A 17963-nucleotide genomic window follows, 5' to 3' on the forward strand; every position below is an offset into this window, starting at 1 on the left:
TGGATCATCTTTTTGCAATATCCCACACTCGTTCACTTTTGAAAAATCTGTTTTTGGTAAAAGTTTGACAAAGCACGCACATGTCATGGCACATTAAAAGAAATCTGAATTATCAAAGATGTGCTTTTTGTGGAATTAAACAGTCCAAGCTTTCAAGGTCAAGCTAATACTTACACTATTAAGAAATTGGGTACGAAGGAAAAAAAATTATGAAACATAACCACGAAAATTATAAGTCACCGCGTAAAGTTTGGTTAAGAAATATCAAGTCATCGCGGAAAGTTTGTTTAAGAAATATCAAAAGTTAAGGGGGCACTTTTCCTTCATTTCTTGTCAAGTACAAATCTTATGTAAACAGTTCAAAAACTAAACTGCACAAATACGGTATTAACCATAATTAATTGTATTGTTGATTTTTAAAGAAAGTGGTAGAGGCTATAAATGTTGCCATTAAATTAACCTTCCCCACTAAATAAGTGAAGTGGTTTGATAATGGTTTTTGTATAAATTCATTCTCACAAACTATTTATACATAATTTGTGAAAGATTTATACTTTCATATATGAGCGTTGGTAGACATATTTCCGTATGTTTCAAGTTAGGTCAAGTCAATATTGCAAGAAGCTTGTGCCTTGGATGGGATCATGGGAGGCAAATTACGGTTGAGTTGAGTGGGCAGGACCACCACAGGATGCAGAAAAACTTGTATGAAACCATCTCAAGACTAGTTAAGTCGACTCAATACCTACAATAATTTGTCATGATTTTTGGCGTGAAGTTAGTGTCTTATGTGGAGCCACACACACGCATTCATTCTTCCAACCAATACCAAATTTCCACAAGCAGATTTCCACAAACAGGATGTGGTCCTGTTTTGCGTGTTTATCTTGTATAAATATGTGGCCCTTCATTAGTCTCCAACTCAATGAACTTCCTGCTTAGACCCAACAAATAAGAAGAAGGAAAAAGAAAAGTCTAAGTCAATAATTATGTCCCTAGGTCTGTATGTCGTTTGGAGTTTTATGCATCCCTTTGTGGATCAACAGCATATAACAAAATTTGCGTACTATTCAAGCTTGTAAAGACTTTTCCTTTTTTCCCCTATATATTGTGATACAAGCTCGGAGACAACCATATATCAATAATTAAAACCTAAACAATTGGATCTTGTTGATCTTGCCTTTCAATCTTTTAACATGCAGGGCCATGGAAGGTACTTGAAACTCTTTCTTGCATTTGCGCTGCTTTTGCTACAGTATGCCCAAGGAGGGGAGGTGGACCACAATCAGAGGGATACTAACGTGACAGGGAGGTGCATAGAGAAGGAAAGGCAAGCACTCCTTGCATTCAAGCATGGCCTGGTGGATGATTACAATCTCCTCTCTTCATGGAGTTCCGAAGCCCAGAAACAAGATTGTTGCAGTTGGATAGGAGTCTATTGCAGCAACCAAACAGGTCATGTTATTGGACTTAATCTTTCATACGAAGTTATCGGCGAAGATTATTGTTTGCAAGGTAAGATGATTAGTCCTAAACTGATTGAGTTGCAGCATTTACAACATTTGTACCTCAATGAGATTAATTTCACTGGGAGTCAATTTCCAGATTTCATTGGTTCTCTAACCAATTTAAGATACCTTGATCTGTCTTGGACTTATTTTGGAGGCAAGTTTCCAAGTCAGGTCGGAAATCTTACGAACTTGGTGTATCTGGACTTAAGCGGTAATAGCTTTACAAATGTAGAAAATCTCAACTGGCTTCCTCTTCTTTTGTCATTAAGATATTTGGACTTGAGTTTCGCGAATCTCAGCAATGTTTTCGATTGGCCGGAAGCCATTAATAAGCTTCCTGAACTAACAAACTTGACACTACAGGAATGTGATCTTCCTTCTCCAATTCTTTCCACTATTTCTTACATAAACTCTTCTAAATCTCTTGCTAGCGTTGAGCTTTCTTTCAACCATTTAAGTACTTCTTCAATATTTCTATGGTTGTCCAACTATAATACCAGCCTTGTTCATCTTGACCTCTCTTTTAACCAACTAGCGGGTTCAATTCCTGATGTTTTTGGAAACATGAGCTCTCTAGCACATCTTGATCTCTATTCTAACCAACTTGAAGGAGGGGACCCGCATTCTTTTGCCAGGTTATATAGTTTGCAATATTTGGATCTCTCAAGCAATAATCTAAGTGGACAACTTTCTAAGTTTGTTCAAATATTATTCTCTACATGTGCTCAAAACTCATTGGAGGAGTTGCATCTCTCTGAGAATGATCTTGCAGGGTCATTACCTAATCTTACAAACCTTTCATCTTTGGAACTCTTGAATCTTCATTACAATCAATTAAGCGGAGGGATACCTGAAAGTATAGGGCTAATGTCTAAGCTCCAAACTATTGATTTTAGCATGAATTCTTTGGAAGGAGAGATTTCAGAAACTTATTTCTCAAAACTCTCCAAATTACAGTATTTGGATTTATCTTCTAACTTGCTAGTTTTAGACATCCATGCTGATTGGATTCCTCCTTTCCAATTGGAATTCATAAATTTGGGGTCTTGCAAGATGGGTCCAGATTTCCCAAAGTGGCTTCAAACTCAAAAAAAATTGTCATACCTTGATATTTCTGATGCTGGAATTTCCGACATCCTTCCAAGTTGGTTTTGGAGTTTATGTCGTAATGTGGAATTTATGAATTTCTCAAGCAACCAAATTAGAGGTACATTTGCAAATTTGATAGTGGAATTTTCATATTTCCCTATACTAGATCTGAGTTCGAACAAATTGGAAGGTCCAATCCCTTTAGTTCTATCAACAGCCTCATATGTAGATCTCTCTTATAATAAACTTTCAGGGTCAATTTCATTCTTGTGTTCAAGTGCAGCTATTTCTTTAGGCTTTCTTGACCTCTCAAGAAACAATGTTTCTGGACAAGTTCCAGATTGCTTGACACATTTGGAGAATCTAGTCATGCTTGATTTGAGTTACAATGCTTTGTCTGGGAAAATTCCTACAACAATAGGCTCTGTATTTCGGATTGAAACACTCAAATTAAGAAGCAATAGATTTGTTGGACAATTGCCTTCGTCGTTGACGAATTGCTCAAGGTTAGAAGTCGTGGATGTTGGGGATAATAAATTATCCGGACCAATACCTGAATGGTTAGGGGTTAGCTTAAAGAATTTGGTTATCTTGATGCTTTCCTCTAATCACTTGAATGGAAGCCTGCCCTCACAATTATGCCATCTAACACACATTCAAATTTTGGATTTCTCTATGAACAACATATCTAGAAGCATACCCAAATGCCTCAACAATCTGACTACTCTGGCTCAGATAGGACATTCAGGTCAGGAAATCACACATTCTTTCGGAAATTCAAATTCAACGTATCAATATGAGGATGATGCAACATTCATATGGAAAGGAAGAATGCAGACATACAAAAACACTTTGGGGCTTGTGAAGAGAATTGATTTGTCAAGCAATAGATTAACAGGGGAGATTCCAAGTGAAATCACTCATCTTGTTGGGTTGGTTTCTTTAAATCTATCGAGAAACCAATTAACAGGTCAAATAGCTCCAAAGATCGGAAACTTGCAATCATTGGATTCTCTTGATTTGTCACGAAACCATATAGATGGAAGAATTCCAACAAGCCTTTCTCTGATAGATCGTCTTAGTTTCTTGGACTTGTCATATAACAACTTGTCTGGCAAAATTCCAATTGGGACTCAGCTCCAAGCCTTTGATCCCTCTGTTTATGCTGGGAATCCTCAACTTTGTGGGCCTCCACTTAAAAAGATGTGTGTTGATGAAGATGAAAGAGGTCCAAGTGGGCAAACTAACTTCATCGACCAAGAGGACAAGGATGAGCTAATAACACTGGGATTCTACATTACTATGGGGATTGGATTTGCTGTTGGATTTTGGGGAGTTTGCAGCACCATGATATTTTCAAGGTCGACTCATGGAGATACGCATACTTGAAGTTCTTGAATGGTTTAAATGATTGGCTTTTTTTGAGGATAGCTTTGTTGAAGCGTCAATTACTTTATTGACTTAATCAACATGCTTGCATGATTATTTGGTTTGTCTAATTTGTTATATTCATGCAAACTAACCCTTTTTTTTTCTTTTTTTCTTTTTTTTTTCCTTTTTTTTTCTGCACTTGATCTTTTTATCCAACATCTTCGGAGACATGTCTTTGCTTCAGTGAAATGGCTTTGTAATGGTAGTTGTATTGTAGTAGCTGGAAATGGATTTTTATAGCCGAAGAGCATGAGAAATGCATGCCAACAATTAATAATAAAATCCACATATTCTCAGTCCGCACATATGATGGATTTTTTTGGTTCAAACTCAAATCTCATCACATATTTCATGCGGTACAATAAAGTAGGGGGAAAAAAAGATAAGTTCAACTTCTTTTTTATTTTCTTTGTTTTTTTGTCAAAATAGACAAGTTGAATTTCTTCAAAGAGTTTACAATAAGTTATTTATATTTATGTTGGATTTATATAACTGAAATTCTTAGTTAAATGAGGATAATATGATAATTTACACTTTTTTATATTAAAATTTTTTAAATTAAATAAGATAATGGGTCATATTTTTATGGAACACAACGATCCATTTTTTTAATTCTAAAATAAAAAAAATAATACTAATAAAGCCAATTGGCACACGCTCACGTGTGTGCCAAGAGACTAGTAATAATAAGTTATTAGTATTATCCTCTCATTTATTTTTAAAAAATTAAAATAAAATTCATCATACGAGTAATTATATTCAAGGGCTAACGACATTTTAACCTATGAAAGTTTGGGATTATTCACATTCCTTTCATCCTTCCTTTTACATACAATTAAATTTCTTACATTCTTTTCATCCTTCCTTGCACGTGCCATGATCCAGTATCAATCTCATTGATTTGACGGTGGGCCTGTCCTTAAATTTGGGCTCTGGTGTTTTGACCCAAATTCAAATCTGGGCTGTTAATACAAACCCAAACAAATGGATTTGGAGTTGGGAGCTTAAATTCAAATCTAGACATTCAAACCAAATAAAAAGGCATGTACTCGATGCTTTGTTAGCTGTCACGCATAATTCGTGAGCCAGATTCTGAGATAAATACATTGTTGCTTATTAGCCTCTTGCATTTATACTTCAATATATTCTTCAAATTTTTTAATATTATTATTATAAGGAACTTATTATTTTTATTATTTATTTTAATAAAATAATATGTTGTTCACTTTAGAATGCACCCTAAACACACACCTCAAACTCCAACAACAAGAAGCGAACTTTGCTACTTGAATTTAGTATATTTAGTTCAATTCATGCCGGTTCTTGAATTTGGCACGCATGATTAAATTGAATAGAATATGCTAAATTTAAAGATCGGCTTGAATTGGATTGATTTGGATTTAGCATGTCCTATGTTTAGTGGAGTGTTAAATTAAGGGGGAGTAGGGGTAAAATAGTGCTATTTAGCACTATCCTATGTTTGGTGCAATCCATAACGGATATTTCTAAAGTATAAAATAATTATTTTAAACATTAAATCTTTTTCTTTTTTTTTCTCTTCTTGAATATGGATTTATAACAAATAAATGACAAACTTATAATTACAAAAATTATAAACTAAAAAATATTTCAAAAACTAATTTAACTATTATCAAAGTCTTCAACCAATATAAATTTAAAGGTCATCAAGTACCAATGACATATAAACTGGATGCAAGGAGATCTCTGCCTTCACTTTAATCCTTCAAAAGATGCACCCTTATCTTATTCATTTTCTTCTTCTTTTTTTGTTTTCCTTTTTTTTTTTTTTTTTTTTTTTGGGTTGGCGATGGATATATATTTGAGCTTTAGTTGAGGGATATCTTTGTAGGGTCCACTCCCTATTGTATTTCACTAATCCATACCGTCTATTTGTAGATATTTATTCAAAGATTATCTCTACAAAAAATCACTTGAATCCGATATCATCTGATCACTCAATTGAATTATTGAATTTTAGTACTTTCTTGAAGTATCGTGTTCATTGATTTTGTAGAACAAAATTGGATGTCGAAATGGTTTTCGAGTTGTCTAATTTTTTGCAAGGATGATTTATGAATGTATATTTTTTTTTTAAAGATTGTTAGGATATTTGAAAATTTGTAGGAGACCCTAAACGGTGTTTTTATTTGAGGAATCCCTTAATAGAAATGGACTATATATATATATAATAATTTTTGAATTGATAGCACACCGGTACTTTGAGATCATCCAATGAATTTATCTAATATAAATGTTGGATAGAGGGATTCTTTGCACTCAACTCAAATATTTAGATTGATTTAGATGTCTTGAATAACACAAGTAAATACATAGTCTACCTTAATCATTTGCAGCCATGTAATTCTTCAAAAACAACAAACTATTTTTCTTTATATATCCGTGTTGAGGCCCAAAAAAGTCAATGGTTAGGCCCAAATAAATTTCCGGCCCAATATAATACTACATTAAGAAAAGTCACATATCGGAGTACACGAAGGCTCGTCATATACAAGCCATAGTCCACATGCCATGCTAAATAAATAATTTGTCATGCCAAGAACTGAGATAATATTATAAAATATAAGCCCATGCTTAAGCACTATATCCCTCTTCAAAGACGATAAAATTGAAGCACGCCAAGCGACACGCCACGCCACGCCAGGCAAGGAATTATTATTCCACACCCAATCACGCTTAAGTGGGCCTCAAGCCACTCAAATACCTGGGGCTTGCTTGAGTGGGTTGTGGTATGGATGGTAATAAATTGTCATGAGGCCCATTGATGGGCCGAGAAATGGAGCCTCGGGACTCAAGCCCATTTCATAGGCCCAAACATGTGGGTGACCACAAGAGAGAAAAGAATAGTTCATCACTCCAAACAAAAATAGCCCAACCAAAATAGCCTATTGACTCAACCAAAAAGCTCAAACGTTTGATAAAGAAAGCCCACTTACTTAATGAATCACATTTGCCCATACAGTTACCATAATGAGCTATAAAAGCCCCAGCACTTGGCTGGAAAAACAAAAGCCACGAAGGGGAAGTCTGAAGGTTCATTATACAAAGCTGCTGGGAGGTTCCAGCACATGGGAAATAAGCAAGTTTCAAGCAAAAGACACCTAAGGTACCAAAGGATATTGGCGCGCAGCCTGCTGGGAGAGGAATCGCCTTTTGAACCAACATGCATACCCATTCTCTTTCCCTCATCAGACCTGGCCATGGAAGAAGGAAGGAAATAAAAGAAAGAGATTACTGGAAATAAAGGCAGCTGTGGGAAAGAGAATTGAGCTCCCAAAAATCCCTGATTTTGTAAGATTGGACAGAGAAGATTTTGCTAGAATAAGATAAGTCAAAGAAGGGGAGGAGAAAGGAAGGAAAACGCTTGGCCAAATTAGATAGAAACCATTAGGGTTTCTTAGAAAAAGATGGCTTCCAACGGCTATAAAAGGGGCCTCTTCTACCCAACCAAAGATAACCCACATTTTTAGATAGCAAGCTTCCTCTCTCACCTGCAACACCCAGCAAACTCGTGCTCTGTTCATCCTCTTCCCCATTTTTCCCCCTTCTGGCAGGCTGCTCTAGCATTTGACAGAGTTACTGCCAAGTTGTCGGAAATAATACTCAAGCCACTCATTCCTCTCTTTTTCCTTATTCTCAGCCAACCTCTCTGTAAACTCTTCATCCCCTACCTTAATACCCTTTTTCTCCCCAAGAACACTTAGTTTTCTGTTCAGTGCTAAACTCATGACAATTTTGCTCTCATGCCACAAGCTTCTCATGCCAACCTAGAAAATTTATATGTAAGCTGTTGTTATTTTCATTGGTGAAGGTAACAAAGGTATTTTCTAAGGCTTCTCTGTCCTTTCGAAGCATTTTTGGGGCTTGATTTCTGAACTCAAGTACATAGGACGATTTCTTCAGTTCGCTCCTTATGGCAGCCCAGTCCATTTATAGCTGTCGGAAGAAAAAAGTCCCTACAATCCAATGATGATAAAGAAAAAGAAATGCAAGCTTCAATCTTATAAGTACCTAATAAGTTCATTTAAAAAAATAATAATAACTGTAAGCATGCAAGTCCTCGAACTAGACAGTGCCAGTTCTCCTAAGACTTTAGTTTTATCACAAAACCAACAAATCTGAACCAACCTTTAATTTTCTTTCTTATCAATGAACATGAGATATTGAAGTTTGAGATTTGAGATTTTTTTATTTTTTGGATAATATTGTTGAACGTTGAGACTCACCATATAACATAATATACTAATTTGAACGGTATATTTTACGAAGTATATAAATAAAAGAAAGAATTGACGAAAAATCATGTTTGACCAGAAACAGAAAATCTTGTGATGGAAGGAGATACTAAAAATATTACAAGATATGTATGCCAAAAAAAAAAAGTACAAAAAATAAAAAAGAGGATGGAGCATTGTATCATGACATGTGTCCCTGAAGGTAAGTGAATCAGCTCTCGTTGCGTCTTTTGGTTATATGAATGAACAATTTTTTTTTTTTTGGGGTTTTGTTTGTTTGTATGGGAAAAGAGAGGACCAAACAAGCCATTATCAGAGCCTATCAAAGAGAAGAAAACGAACTGACGGAGCTGACGCTCTGAAGAACCAGACCAAAGCCACCCCTTTCAGTTTTTGCTGTTTTCGAGGCTAGTTCCTTGGCACACTCTTCGGTACTCTCTCTCTCTCTCTCTCTCTCTCTCTCTCTCTCTCTGGATTTATAGATGGGATATCACAAATTCTATACCGTTGATTGTTGTCCTGTAGTTTAGGAACCAGAAAGAACATACGTTTAGGTACACAGACTTTGATCTAATCTCAAGCTTAAAGCTTTCTTCTTCTTTTTTGTTATGTTCTTTCTGATTTTGAGGAATTGGCTGCTGGGTTTTGTTTCTTGATTTGTTTGGTCAAATTTTGATTTGGGTTATTTGGTATTTCTTGTTTTGGGTCATCTTGTTTCATTTGATGATGATATTGATTACTCATGAGTTTATCTGGTCTTTGTTTAGTTTCTCGGAAAGTGATGACATGATTGTTGATATAGTTGACTAATTGTTGAAATTCTGTGTATATGTGTTGGAGCTGGAGTTCAGCTTAAGTTGGTGTGGACCGTACGTATGTTCATGCTTTGTAGATTGCAGAATATACAACCACTAATTTCAGATTGCCAAGCAAAACAGCTAAATGTTGTATATGATTAATGTGGTGTTTCACTTGCCTTTGCATGTAAATTGTTTGCTTCTTAAGATGATACGGATTTGACCATAGAAAGTTACAGTAGTCAGATGCAAATTGAAAATTTTGTGTGTGTGTGTGTGTGTGTGTGTGTGTGTGTGTGGAGTTCATCAGAAAGGGTTTTGCCCAATATTGCATATTCATAAAGGGTAGACTAGATTGCAAAAGATAAACTTCTAATTTCAGATTGCCAAGCAGAAAAGCTAAGTACTGTAATTTGTATATGATTAATATCATTTTTTTGCTTTCTTTATAATGGATATCATTTGCTTCTTTGTGATTAACAAAGTTGGACAATACAAAACTACAGTTGTTAGATGTGAATTGAAAAGTTTGTGCAAACACAGTGAAAGTTTTTGCCCTTAAATTTTTGAGATGGTGTGGATGAAGACTTCCTTTCGTAGAGATATATTGACCAGATGAGATTCAGGGTTAATACAAGTTGAAATATAAGTATATCAACCAATAGTTGGTTTCTTACTTGGTTAATATATCATCACCAAGAATCAATAGTTGGTTGTTTCTTGACTGATGACTTTATGCTATATTTCTGGAAAGTTCTTTTGTTCATATTTACAGGTTCTTATATATCATTTACCTGTGTTTATTTTCATGCTATCTGTTGCTTCCCAAACTTATAAGTTACTTATGCTTGCTTCATTAGGTCAGGGATAAGAGATGAGTACACTGGATGCAACTAGAGCAGAACTTGCTCTTGCAGTTCTGTATCTGAACAAGGCTGAGGCCAGGGACAAGATTTGCAGGGCAATACAATATGGCTCAAAATTCTTGAGTAATGGAGAACCTGGAACAGCCCAAAATGTTGACAAATCAACTAGTTTGGCCCGAAAAGTTTTTCGACTTTTCAAGGTTAGGATCTGTGTGATATAATTATGTAGAATATGTGGTAAAAACATGCTTTACGACTATTGTGGTCCTTTAAAAAATTTCTTGTGGAAGAACTTGAGGGAAGAAGGATAGTGCTTACCAAATGGTCTCCTTGAAGCGTTTGCACTTACTAAAAGGAAGCAAATGGACAAACGAAATATGACACTGATCTTGATTTTCAAGCCTTTATATTCTTGCGCATTTTATGAATTGTCCGCTTGGTTTCAGTTTGTCAACGATCTGCATGGTCTTATTAGTCCAACTCCTCCAGGAACTCCTCTCCCGCTTGTTCTGCTCGGAAAGGTATTATAATAATCTAATTCTTTGTCTTCTTATTCTAAAATATAGATTCTTCTGCTTTGTCTTATTGATGACATTTAATCTGATGCTTTACAGTCCAAGAACGCATTGCTGTCAACTTTTCTATTTCTTGATCAAATTGTCTGGCTTGGTAGAACAGGTATCTATAAGGTATGTATTATCGCATACTTTTCCAGTTCAGTTGTTCTTTATTGGGTTCTGTGACACTTATTGGAATAAATGCTTAGAAACTAATGTATTTTTTTAATAGAACAAAGAGCGTGCTGATCTAATTGGCCGGATCTCTCTTTTCTGTTGGATGGGTTCCTCAGTTTGCACTACTTTGGTTGAGGTTTGTTGCTTCCCAACTTGTGCCTCTCATTTACTAGCAAGTACTGTTGTTTTGAGATGTGCATGGCATGAACAATGTGTTCCTCTTGGTTCCTAAATCAGATTGGGGAGATAGGAAGGCTTTCTGGACAACTTAAAAAATTGGAGAAGGATCTGAAGAATAGTGATAAGTATCAAGTATGTTGACCCGTCACCTTGTACAATGCATTGACCTTAAAATAATTGTGTTGGTGTAGATTACTGTATTCTTTTAACATTTTTCATGTGGTTTTTCTGACTGCAGAACGAACAATACCATGCTAAACTCAAAAAATCAAATGAGAGGTCACTAGCCCTGGTTAAAGCAGCCATGGATACAGTGGTAGCAGCTGGGTTGCTTCAGTTGGCACCTAAGAAAATTACCCCTCGTGTCACTGGAGCCTTGGGATTTACTACCTCTCTGATATCCTGTTATCAGGTTTTTATGCTACCGAATTCTATTAGTGTCTGTCTTTGTGAATGCTTAACAAATCTGATTCCACCTTTCTGACAATCTATGATTGGCCTCAGTCTTCTTACGGTTTCAGATTGTTTAAACTGATAGTCTACATTTGTCTGTGTGATGCAGTTGCTTCCAGCTCCAGCGAAGTCCAAGACAGCCTAAAGAACGAAGTCTGTTTCCTCAATGTGCTTCAGTCTCCTTTTAATAATTGTTTAGAATTGCAATATGAATCTTTGTTAGTCACGTTTGAGCAATTTGCAAACTAGGAGGGTGAACTCAAAATTTGACCTTTTTATTCACTATAATTTCCGGTTCAATAGAAATAATATATGATGATGCTCTCTTTCCCATGGATAGCAAAATGATCATTTGACAACTGTATATTGAATGTCTGGGAGGCTTTGTATGCAGACGTGAATTCTATGCCGACCCTTTTTTGATCTTTTGAATACGAAAACTAAAATTACAAGGAGGGTCCTCTAAAGATCTCTAAGACGGTAAATCAAAATTAATATTACAAGCCACGGTAAAAGTAAAATTAGTAAGCCAAAATATTTTGACAGTGATTGATTTCGAAATTGAAGCTAATTTTACCCTGTTTCTGAATGCAAGAGAGAAACTTGTGTGCTCATCATTTCCTTGTTTCTGAATGCAAGAGAGAAACTTGTGTGCTCATCATTTCCTTGTTTCTGAATTTGTTTAACGTGTAAATTTGCGAAATTTTGGGAAACTATCACCATCAACATGATAAATAGTTCAGATTCAGATTCACCAAGTTCAAATGACTTAAATCCTAATTCTGTCTGTTTCTCCACCGCTATCTCCTTTATTTATTTTTAATTAACAATACAACAGAAAAGGAAAACGCCATGAAACAGATCTTAAATATTCACACCCCATAGCCATACCATACGACAACAGGAACTAATAATTACTTTGTATTGCATAGGATTAATGTTTTTCAGCACGTTAAAGAAAACGCTACAATAACAGTTTGCGACGCCATCACATTATCACTCTCACTTTGAGTGGCTATATAGCACTCAAAAAACTAGGCCCCAGATGTCCAATTCAATGCGGGAGGATAGGAGCCGAGGTTTAAAACAGAAAAAGAAAAATACCATAACTTGATACATAATAAAATTACCGCAACTTGATACATACATACAGTTAAACCACGAACTCTTCATCCATTCCCTCTTCCACGAACTCTTCATCCATTCCCTCTTCCGCGTCATTCCATTCAAATTCATCAAAATCCACTACATTTCCTTGCAACATATTTACAAATGGCAGCATGTCTCTTATATCCCTCTCCAAGTCCAAATCCGCGTTTACATCGGAGTCATTCTCAGGTAAGCTCGGTTGGATGTTGCCCTTGGCTTGAATGTTGTTCTTCAACACAAACTGCCCAGATGGTTCATGAATTTCAACACCAAATGCGGGTGATAACGACTTCCCCTTAGCTTGAACATGAGACACGCTGTAGCATGAAAAGACAATGAACACAAAATTAGAAAACATGCAAAAAATACATTGCCACATACCTGCAACACTGGTCATAACAAAAAAATTGCAATTTTAAGAAACAAACACAACTGAAATTCAGTTTAGCTACCCAGTGTCCCATCATTCTCATAAACAGTTGAGCTACATTCAGATGAGAAAAAGAGGTTTTTTCCACCATCACGAGACCTCTATAATCCAGACATGTGAAGGAACAAAGTAGCAAAATTTCCCCATGTGAGGGGCATCAAATGGCAGGAAACAACCAAGTAGTAAAGTGGGTTATTGAATCACTAGTTAAAATGCAAAACTGACACTTCCTGCTCATCTATTCCATTGAGCAATACTCTGCACTCCTCATGGGGTGTAATATTTATGTCTGCTCATCTATTACATTGTCATGTTTCCATCCAGAAACCCATGTGTCAGCAAAAACATTTACCTGCTCTAGAACCTAGAACCTAAAAGATGCCCTTTTCTTTTCCTTTGCATTATGGAATGTTTGTCCATTTTCATTACATCAACATACAGGAACATAAGAAAGACGGTTGTTCGAGCCTATATCTTATGATACTGTCAGCTGGTATGACTTTTCTCTCTTATTAACAGAAATATCAAAGACCATAACATGATAACAGGCAGACATAGTACACTTCTATTTCTTAAACGCCAAAGAGAAGATACACAGACCAACGGAATATATTAGGAGAAATTCATAAATAAAGAAAACATGTTTCTTCATATAACACACATACACAATGAATCATGAGAATTAATTTTGAGGGCTTAAGGTGTCAGCCATAATAATCTTTAAAGACTAAGTATTGAAATGAGTAAAGAAGAAGAGTGGAGCTATTATCACCCAACAGTCCACTGTTCCCGTCCTGCAATATTTTCTTCTTTTTTATGAGCACGAGTTTTTTTTTTTCTTTTTTCAGAAAAAGATTATGAGCACGAGTTGTCATTCTGTTAAAACATATTACTCAACCAACTCACCAGTACTTCCACAATATTCCTAAATGCGAACCATACCCTTTTTATATCGGTTGGAACCACATCACCCCTTGTATGTAATAACATTGTTCTACCACAATCAAATATAATATCATGAGAATCAATACCGGAAGGGGGTCAACATGTCTCCTGATCGTCATGTAAAAGAAGTATTAAACCAACCATATAAAAAGAGCCAGGCTACCAGTTGCTAAAAAAACCTTACTACTTAACCCACTCACTCATATTGCCAGGTGTGAATCGTATAACCCCAGCTGGGGTGATACCCACCAGCATAATATTGTAATTAAAATAATTGTATAATTTTAGAATTATTGTGCTCAGTTTTTTTTTTTTAAAGTTTGTCCTTTCAACTAACTTCAGCAAGGAATAAAATTATATTTAAAAAATTCTCAAAAGGAGGTGGGATGAGAATTTTAAGAATTATAATTGCACTCAAGAAAAATGAGTACGTGGCTTCACCAAAAAGAAAAAAAGAGTGGAACTAACCATATATAAAACAAGCCATCCATTTCTTGTCTCTGAACTCTACCTAGAAGCTCAATCTGCAAAAATCCACCTATGCAAAGAACTGGTTCTGGAAGCTTGAATGTCTGCAAGATATTTTCCTGTTTGTAAGGAAGTCATTGGTTAGGTAATGTAAGTTAATTGGAAGATCAGAAAGGTGCTTTAACATTCAAAAAAATGCTAAATAAATTTGTCAAGGGATGGAAGATTTAAAATCGATGTAAAAAAGGGTAAATTGAGTCTATAGTAAATCATAAACTTGTGATCCTAACATTCCAGGGCTGCGTCAAACACGTATCAAAATCTAAAACTGCAAACCCAAGGTTTCCGGTTTCAAAACTGTAATGAACGTCTACAAGATCCATAATCTGAAAACTTGTCTAGTGTGCATTTCACCCATTTTATCATATTTGAAGATTCCTTCTCAATGGAAACAGGAGGTTGCTTTGTCCAAAAAGGATATTATGTATTAACGGAACCATTTCACAACAAATAAGATACAAATGCAGAAAGGCGGGGGAGAGTTATAGAACAGGTAGTACACACCTGAGTCATTGGGAACACTTGTGAAGTGTAGGTCCATATAAACTTCTCGTCAGGAAATGATTCACCCATTGGATCACTCTCTACATCCATGGGGGACTTGGCATGCCCAAATCGGAAACGCACAGCCTTGGCTGAATATATGGGTTCACCGAGCTGGAAATAAGCTGTTAACAGGAAGAAAGAGAGATTGAGAGAGAGAGAGAGAGAGAGAGAGAAAGAGAGGAGTCAAAGGTAAGTTTAGAATGTGAAAACAAATTGGAAATGTCCATAATTTCGGAAATTCAAACACTTGCCTTTGAAAGGCTGTATGTTGATTTCATTAATTACAACAAAATCAGACACCAGCTTGTATATCAGCACCTCAGGCACTGCAGGGTCACTTTGACCTTTACTCGACCAGTACGAAGCTCTCCGTCCCACCACATCTCTTGGTTCTAGAGTATTGCGAATGCTTTCTTCTGGAAAATTGTCAGTGCTGGACGCGCTTAATGCCCTCTTAATGGAATCCCCAACATTGAAAGATGTAAAACCACAAGCTAAAAATGCATAGACCCTATGCTCCCTTTCCAAGGTTTCCAATTCCTTTGAATTGCTAGATCCAACTTCTGCTTTTGTGTCAGGGTTGTTGATTTCAATCACTTGAGCAACTCTGGATAACTGAGGGAACAATCTCAAGCACAGCTTCTTACAAAGACCATTTTCTATCACTGCAAAACATTAAAAGTTCCAAACTCTTCAGTCTAGTTTGGTAAGACAAGATGTCTTTGGACTAAAGGGATATAAATTTTCTATAAAATAATAAAAAAACCAACATGGGTTTCCATCATTCAAAATATCAACCCAAAACAGGAGTGAACCTTAATTATCATCTCTTCAGAAATCCGCAAACTAAGAAATGGATGCAATCACAAAGACAACCAGAAGAAAAGATATAAATTGGAGAATCAAGCCAGTAATAGAATATTCAAGGGAGAGCAGAGACAGCACATACTACTTACCACCTACAAACAACTAAAATTTTACCACTTATTTTTCAAAAAACATAAAACATTCTATCTTTCCTACATTGATTTAAGTATTGAGCAACATGCATTGTGTATATCAGACACAATCAAAAGTGGAGTTACACCTAAGGAAACTTAAGAAAGCAATTGAACTAAAATATGTCAAACTGCTTCAGCTCACCAAAATGACGCCAAGATCGGGAAACAGAACTAATGCGAACAAGATCAGTTGGATCGTCCAAGCAAGTTAGGACTTGTATTGACATGTCAGGTTCAAGCCAGTTCAAGAAATCCATACAGAGACCCATGTCAAGAGACTTCAACAAAACTCGGGTGCCTCGTCGAGCCTCAAAGCCTGATTTCACATTGTAAGAGACCCCTCAATACAGTTTAAAATGAAAATTGGAGACAAAAATAAGTATTTAAAAAATATTATACGCAATGCAAATTCCCTCCATGTATAGTGCTGTCAAACTTGACACGAATTACAATTCCTCCCAAAACCACTGAACCCCATCATAACAACACTGTAAAAGCCAAAATTATAAGAGCTAAAAGCATCCGAATTCCTCACAAGCACAATTAAGAAAAACAAAGAAATACCCACTCCAAAAACAATCAAATTGATCACATTCCTGTCATGCATGACATCAAGTACAGTACTTTTGTGTCGAAGACGACGGCGATGATAACGATATTGGTGGGTATAGGGAAAACCACAAGTTTTTCACATTATCTATGGTTTAGAAAATATTAAATCATAAAATAAAAATTCAAAACTGTAAACTTATATGAATGTAAACAAAAATGCAGCAAATCGAGGAAATTGAAGCGAACCGTCAGTGGAAAAAAGAGACATTGGAACAAATCTTTATTCAAAAGAAAATACAAGAGAACAAGTAGAGAACTTACAAGAAAGCATCGAATTTTTACCTTTTGTTCACGAGCAAAAGTGTCTCTGAAATGCTCAAACCCTAAAAGGAAAAGATTGGAGAGAGAGAGAGAGAGAGAGAGAGAAAGGCGAGAGAGAAAGGCGAGAGATGTTAGTGATAAGCACAGCAGAGATATAATTACCCAATTAAATCGTTTTGTAATTTTATTTTTGTTTTGTCTAAATTCATTCGCCGTAAAAAAAAATGTTTAGCAGCGAGTTCTCAAAAGGGTAGTTTCTATTTTTTGTGTTATTTTATGGTATAAATTATTTTAAAATATAATAATTTTTTGTTATTTCTTTGATGTCTTGGAGTGAGTGGTAGAGAAAATGAGATGTGCTCTTGCCACCTAAGAAGTTAACGAGTTCATTAACAGTATTGGTAACAGAAAATTTTTTTTTGCCAAAGTGGGAAAAAAAAAAAATAACCGCACACTTCTAAGATGTTATAAAATAATAAGAATGTGAGGTGACTAATCATGTAAATTTTTCATAAGCTTGTGTATGCCCTTGGTGATCTTGAGAAATTAGATACTTTAATTAATATACTCTAAACTAATCTAATTTATATAAAAATGGATTTAAACTTCAGTGTAAAAGGGGAGCTCATTACCTCCATCAATTCGTCTAACTTACTTCTGCAAATTATAATTTTTATCTTGTATTACTTTTATAATTTGATATGTGGTAGACCCTACAACATTACTTTGGTTTTGCTCCATCTAAAGGGACACCTTTAACCCCAAGCATTGCTTATTTATTCAAAATGCATTTGAGAAAACAAGTTTCACTGATTCTACAGTGGATTCTGTTTTATGAAAACGAATATAATTGTTTGTTCTCTGGACACGATTGCTTGGTGCGTGAAGGTCCACTCACATGGTATATTCATAATATTGTATAGTTTTCAACTTTTTATCATATAGACATTAGTTAAATAGTGGTTGAAGCAAATGCTTTTTCAGAAAAGGTTGTTGGTTTAAGTTATAGTATTAGTATAACGTGTGTGAGTTTAGTATAATATCGTCTTTTTCAATAAATAAAAATCATATGTGAGTTTAATATGGTATCGACCCTCTCAATAAGAAAAGTTCTAAAAATAAAATAATGAGTTTTTTTCATACTCAACGAACACAT

At 35.5% G+C, this 17963-nt stretch overlaps 3 protein-coding genes across 5 annotated transcripts; 2 read left to right on the forward strand and 1 right to left on the reverse strand.

Moving 5' to 3' along the window:
• The first annotated feature begins 957 nt into the window (after nucleotides 1-957).
• Nucleotides 958-4099, forward strand: LOC117617186 (receptor-like protein EIX2). The gene is made up of 2 exons (XM_034346467.1): nucleotides 958-2289; nucleotides 2359-4099. Exons 1-2 carry the CDS (start codon nucleotides 1197-1199, stop codon nucleotides 3987-3989), a joined length of 2724 nt encoding a protein of 907 aa, XP_034202358.1. The 5' UTR covers nucleotides 958-1196; the 3' UTR covers nucleotides 3990-4099.
• A 4459-nt stretch (nucleotides 4100-8558) lies between these two features.
• On the forward strand, nucleotides 8559-11699 carry LOC117619467 (peroxisomal membrane protein 11D). Of its 2 annotated transcripts, none has more exons than XM_034349431.1 (8): nucleotides 8559-8859; nucleotides 9963-10168; nucleotides 10415-10489; nucleotides 10583-10657; nucleotides 10758-10838; nucleotides 10940-11014; nucleotides 11121-11294; nucleotides 11445-11699. In XM_034349431.1, exons 2-8 carry the CDS (start codon nucleotides 9977-9979, stop codon nucleotides 11478-11480), a joined length of 708 nt encoding a protein of 235 aa, XP_034205322.1. In that variant the 5' UTR covers nucleotides 8559-8859; nucleotides 9963-9976; the 3' UTR covers nucleotides 11481-11699. The 2 variants fall into 2 exon arrangements, with proteins under 2 accessions (XP_034205322.1, XP_034205321.1); XM_034349430.1 differs by having other exon boundaries at nucleotides 8559-8736; nucleotides 11445-11674.
• Nucleotides 11700-12231: 532 nt separating this feature from the next.
• Nucleotides 12232-16961, reverse strand: LOC117619227 (F-box protein At4g00755). Of its 2 annotated transcripts, none has more exons than XM_034349131.1 (6): nucleotides 16829-16961; nucleotides 16077-16250; nucleotides 15185-15598; nucleotides 14892-15055; nucleotides 14328-14446; nucleotides 12232-12801 (listed from the first exon to the last, which is right to left on the reverse strand). In XM_034349131.1, exons 2-6 carry the CDS (start codon nucleotides 16201-16203, stop codon nucleotides 12489-12491), a joined length of 1137 nt encoding a protein of 378 aa, XP_034205022.1. In that variant the 5' UTR covers nucleotides 16204-16250; nucleotides 16829-16961; the 3' UTR covers nucleotides 12232-12488. The 2 variants fall into 2 exon arrangements, with proteins under 2 accessions (XP_034205022.1, XP_034205021.1); XM_034349130.1 differs by having other exon boundaries at nucleotides 16808-16933.
• Nucleotides 16962-17963: the final 1002 nt, after the last annotated feature.

This window comes from Prunus dulcis, chromosome 2, assembly GCF_902201215.1.
Source record: "Prunus dulcis chromosome 2, ALMONDv2, whole genome shotgun sequence".
Classification (NCBI taxonomy): Eukaryota; Viridiplantae; Streptophyta; class Magnoliopsida; order Rosales; family Rosaceae; genus Prunus; species Prunus dulcis.

What these genes read in the sequence shown, in the direction of transcription:
- LOC117617186 (XM_034346467.1), top strand. Translation starts at nt 1,197, where the DNA reads ATGCAGGGCCATGGAAGGTACTTGAAACTCTTTCTTGCATTTGCGCTG. An exon ending in GAATGATCTTGCAGGGTCAT is followed by an intron (nt 2,290 to 2,358) that starts TACCTAATCTTA and finishes TAAGCGGAGGGA; the next exon opens with TACCTGAAAGTATAGGGCTA.
- LOC117619467 (XM_034349431.1), top strand. Translation starts at nt 9,977, where the DNA reads ATGAGTACACTGGATGCAACTAGAGCAGAACTTGCTCTTGCAGTTCTG. An exon ending in AAGTTTTTCGACTTTTCAAG is followed by an intron (nt 10,169 to 10,414) that starts GTTAGGATCTGT and finishes GCTTGGTTTCAG; the next exon opens with TTTGTCAACGATCTGCATGG. An exon ending in CTCTGATATCCTGTTATCAG is followed by an intron (nt 11,295 to 11,444) that starts GTTTTTATGCTA and finishes TGTGTGATGCAG; the next exon opens with TTGCTTCCAGCTCCAGCGAA.
- LOC117619227 (XM_034349130.1), bottom strand. An exon ending in CAACATACAGCCTTTCAAAG is followed by an intron (nt 15,056 to 15,184) that starts GCAAGTGTTTGA and finishes TCCTGTTAACAG; the next exon opens with CTTATTTCCAGCTCGGTGAA. An exon ending in GATGGCTTGTTTTATATATG is followed by an intron (nt 12,802 to 14,327) that starts GTTAGTTCCACT and finishes TTCATGCTACAG; the next exon opens with CGTGTCTCATGTTCAAGCTA.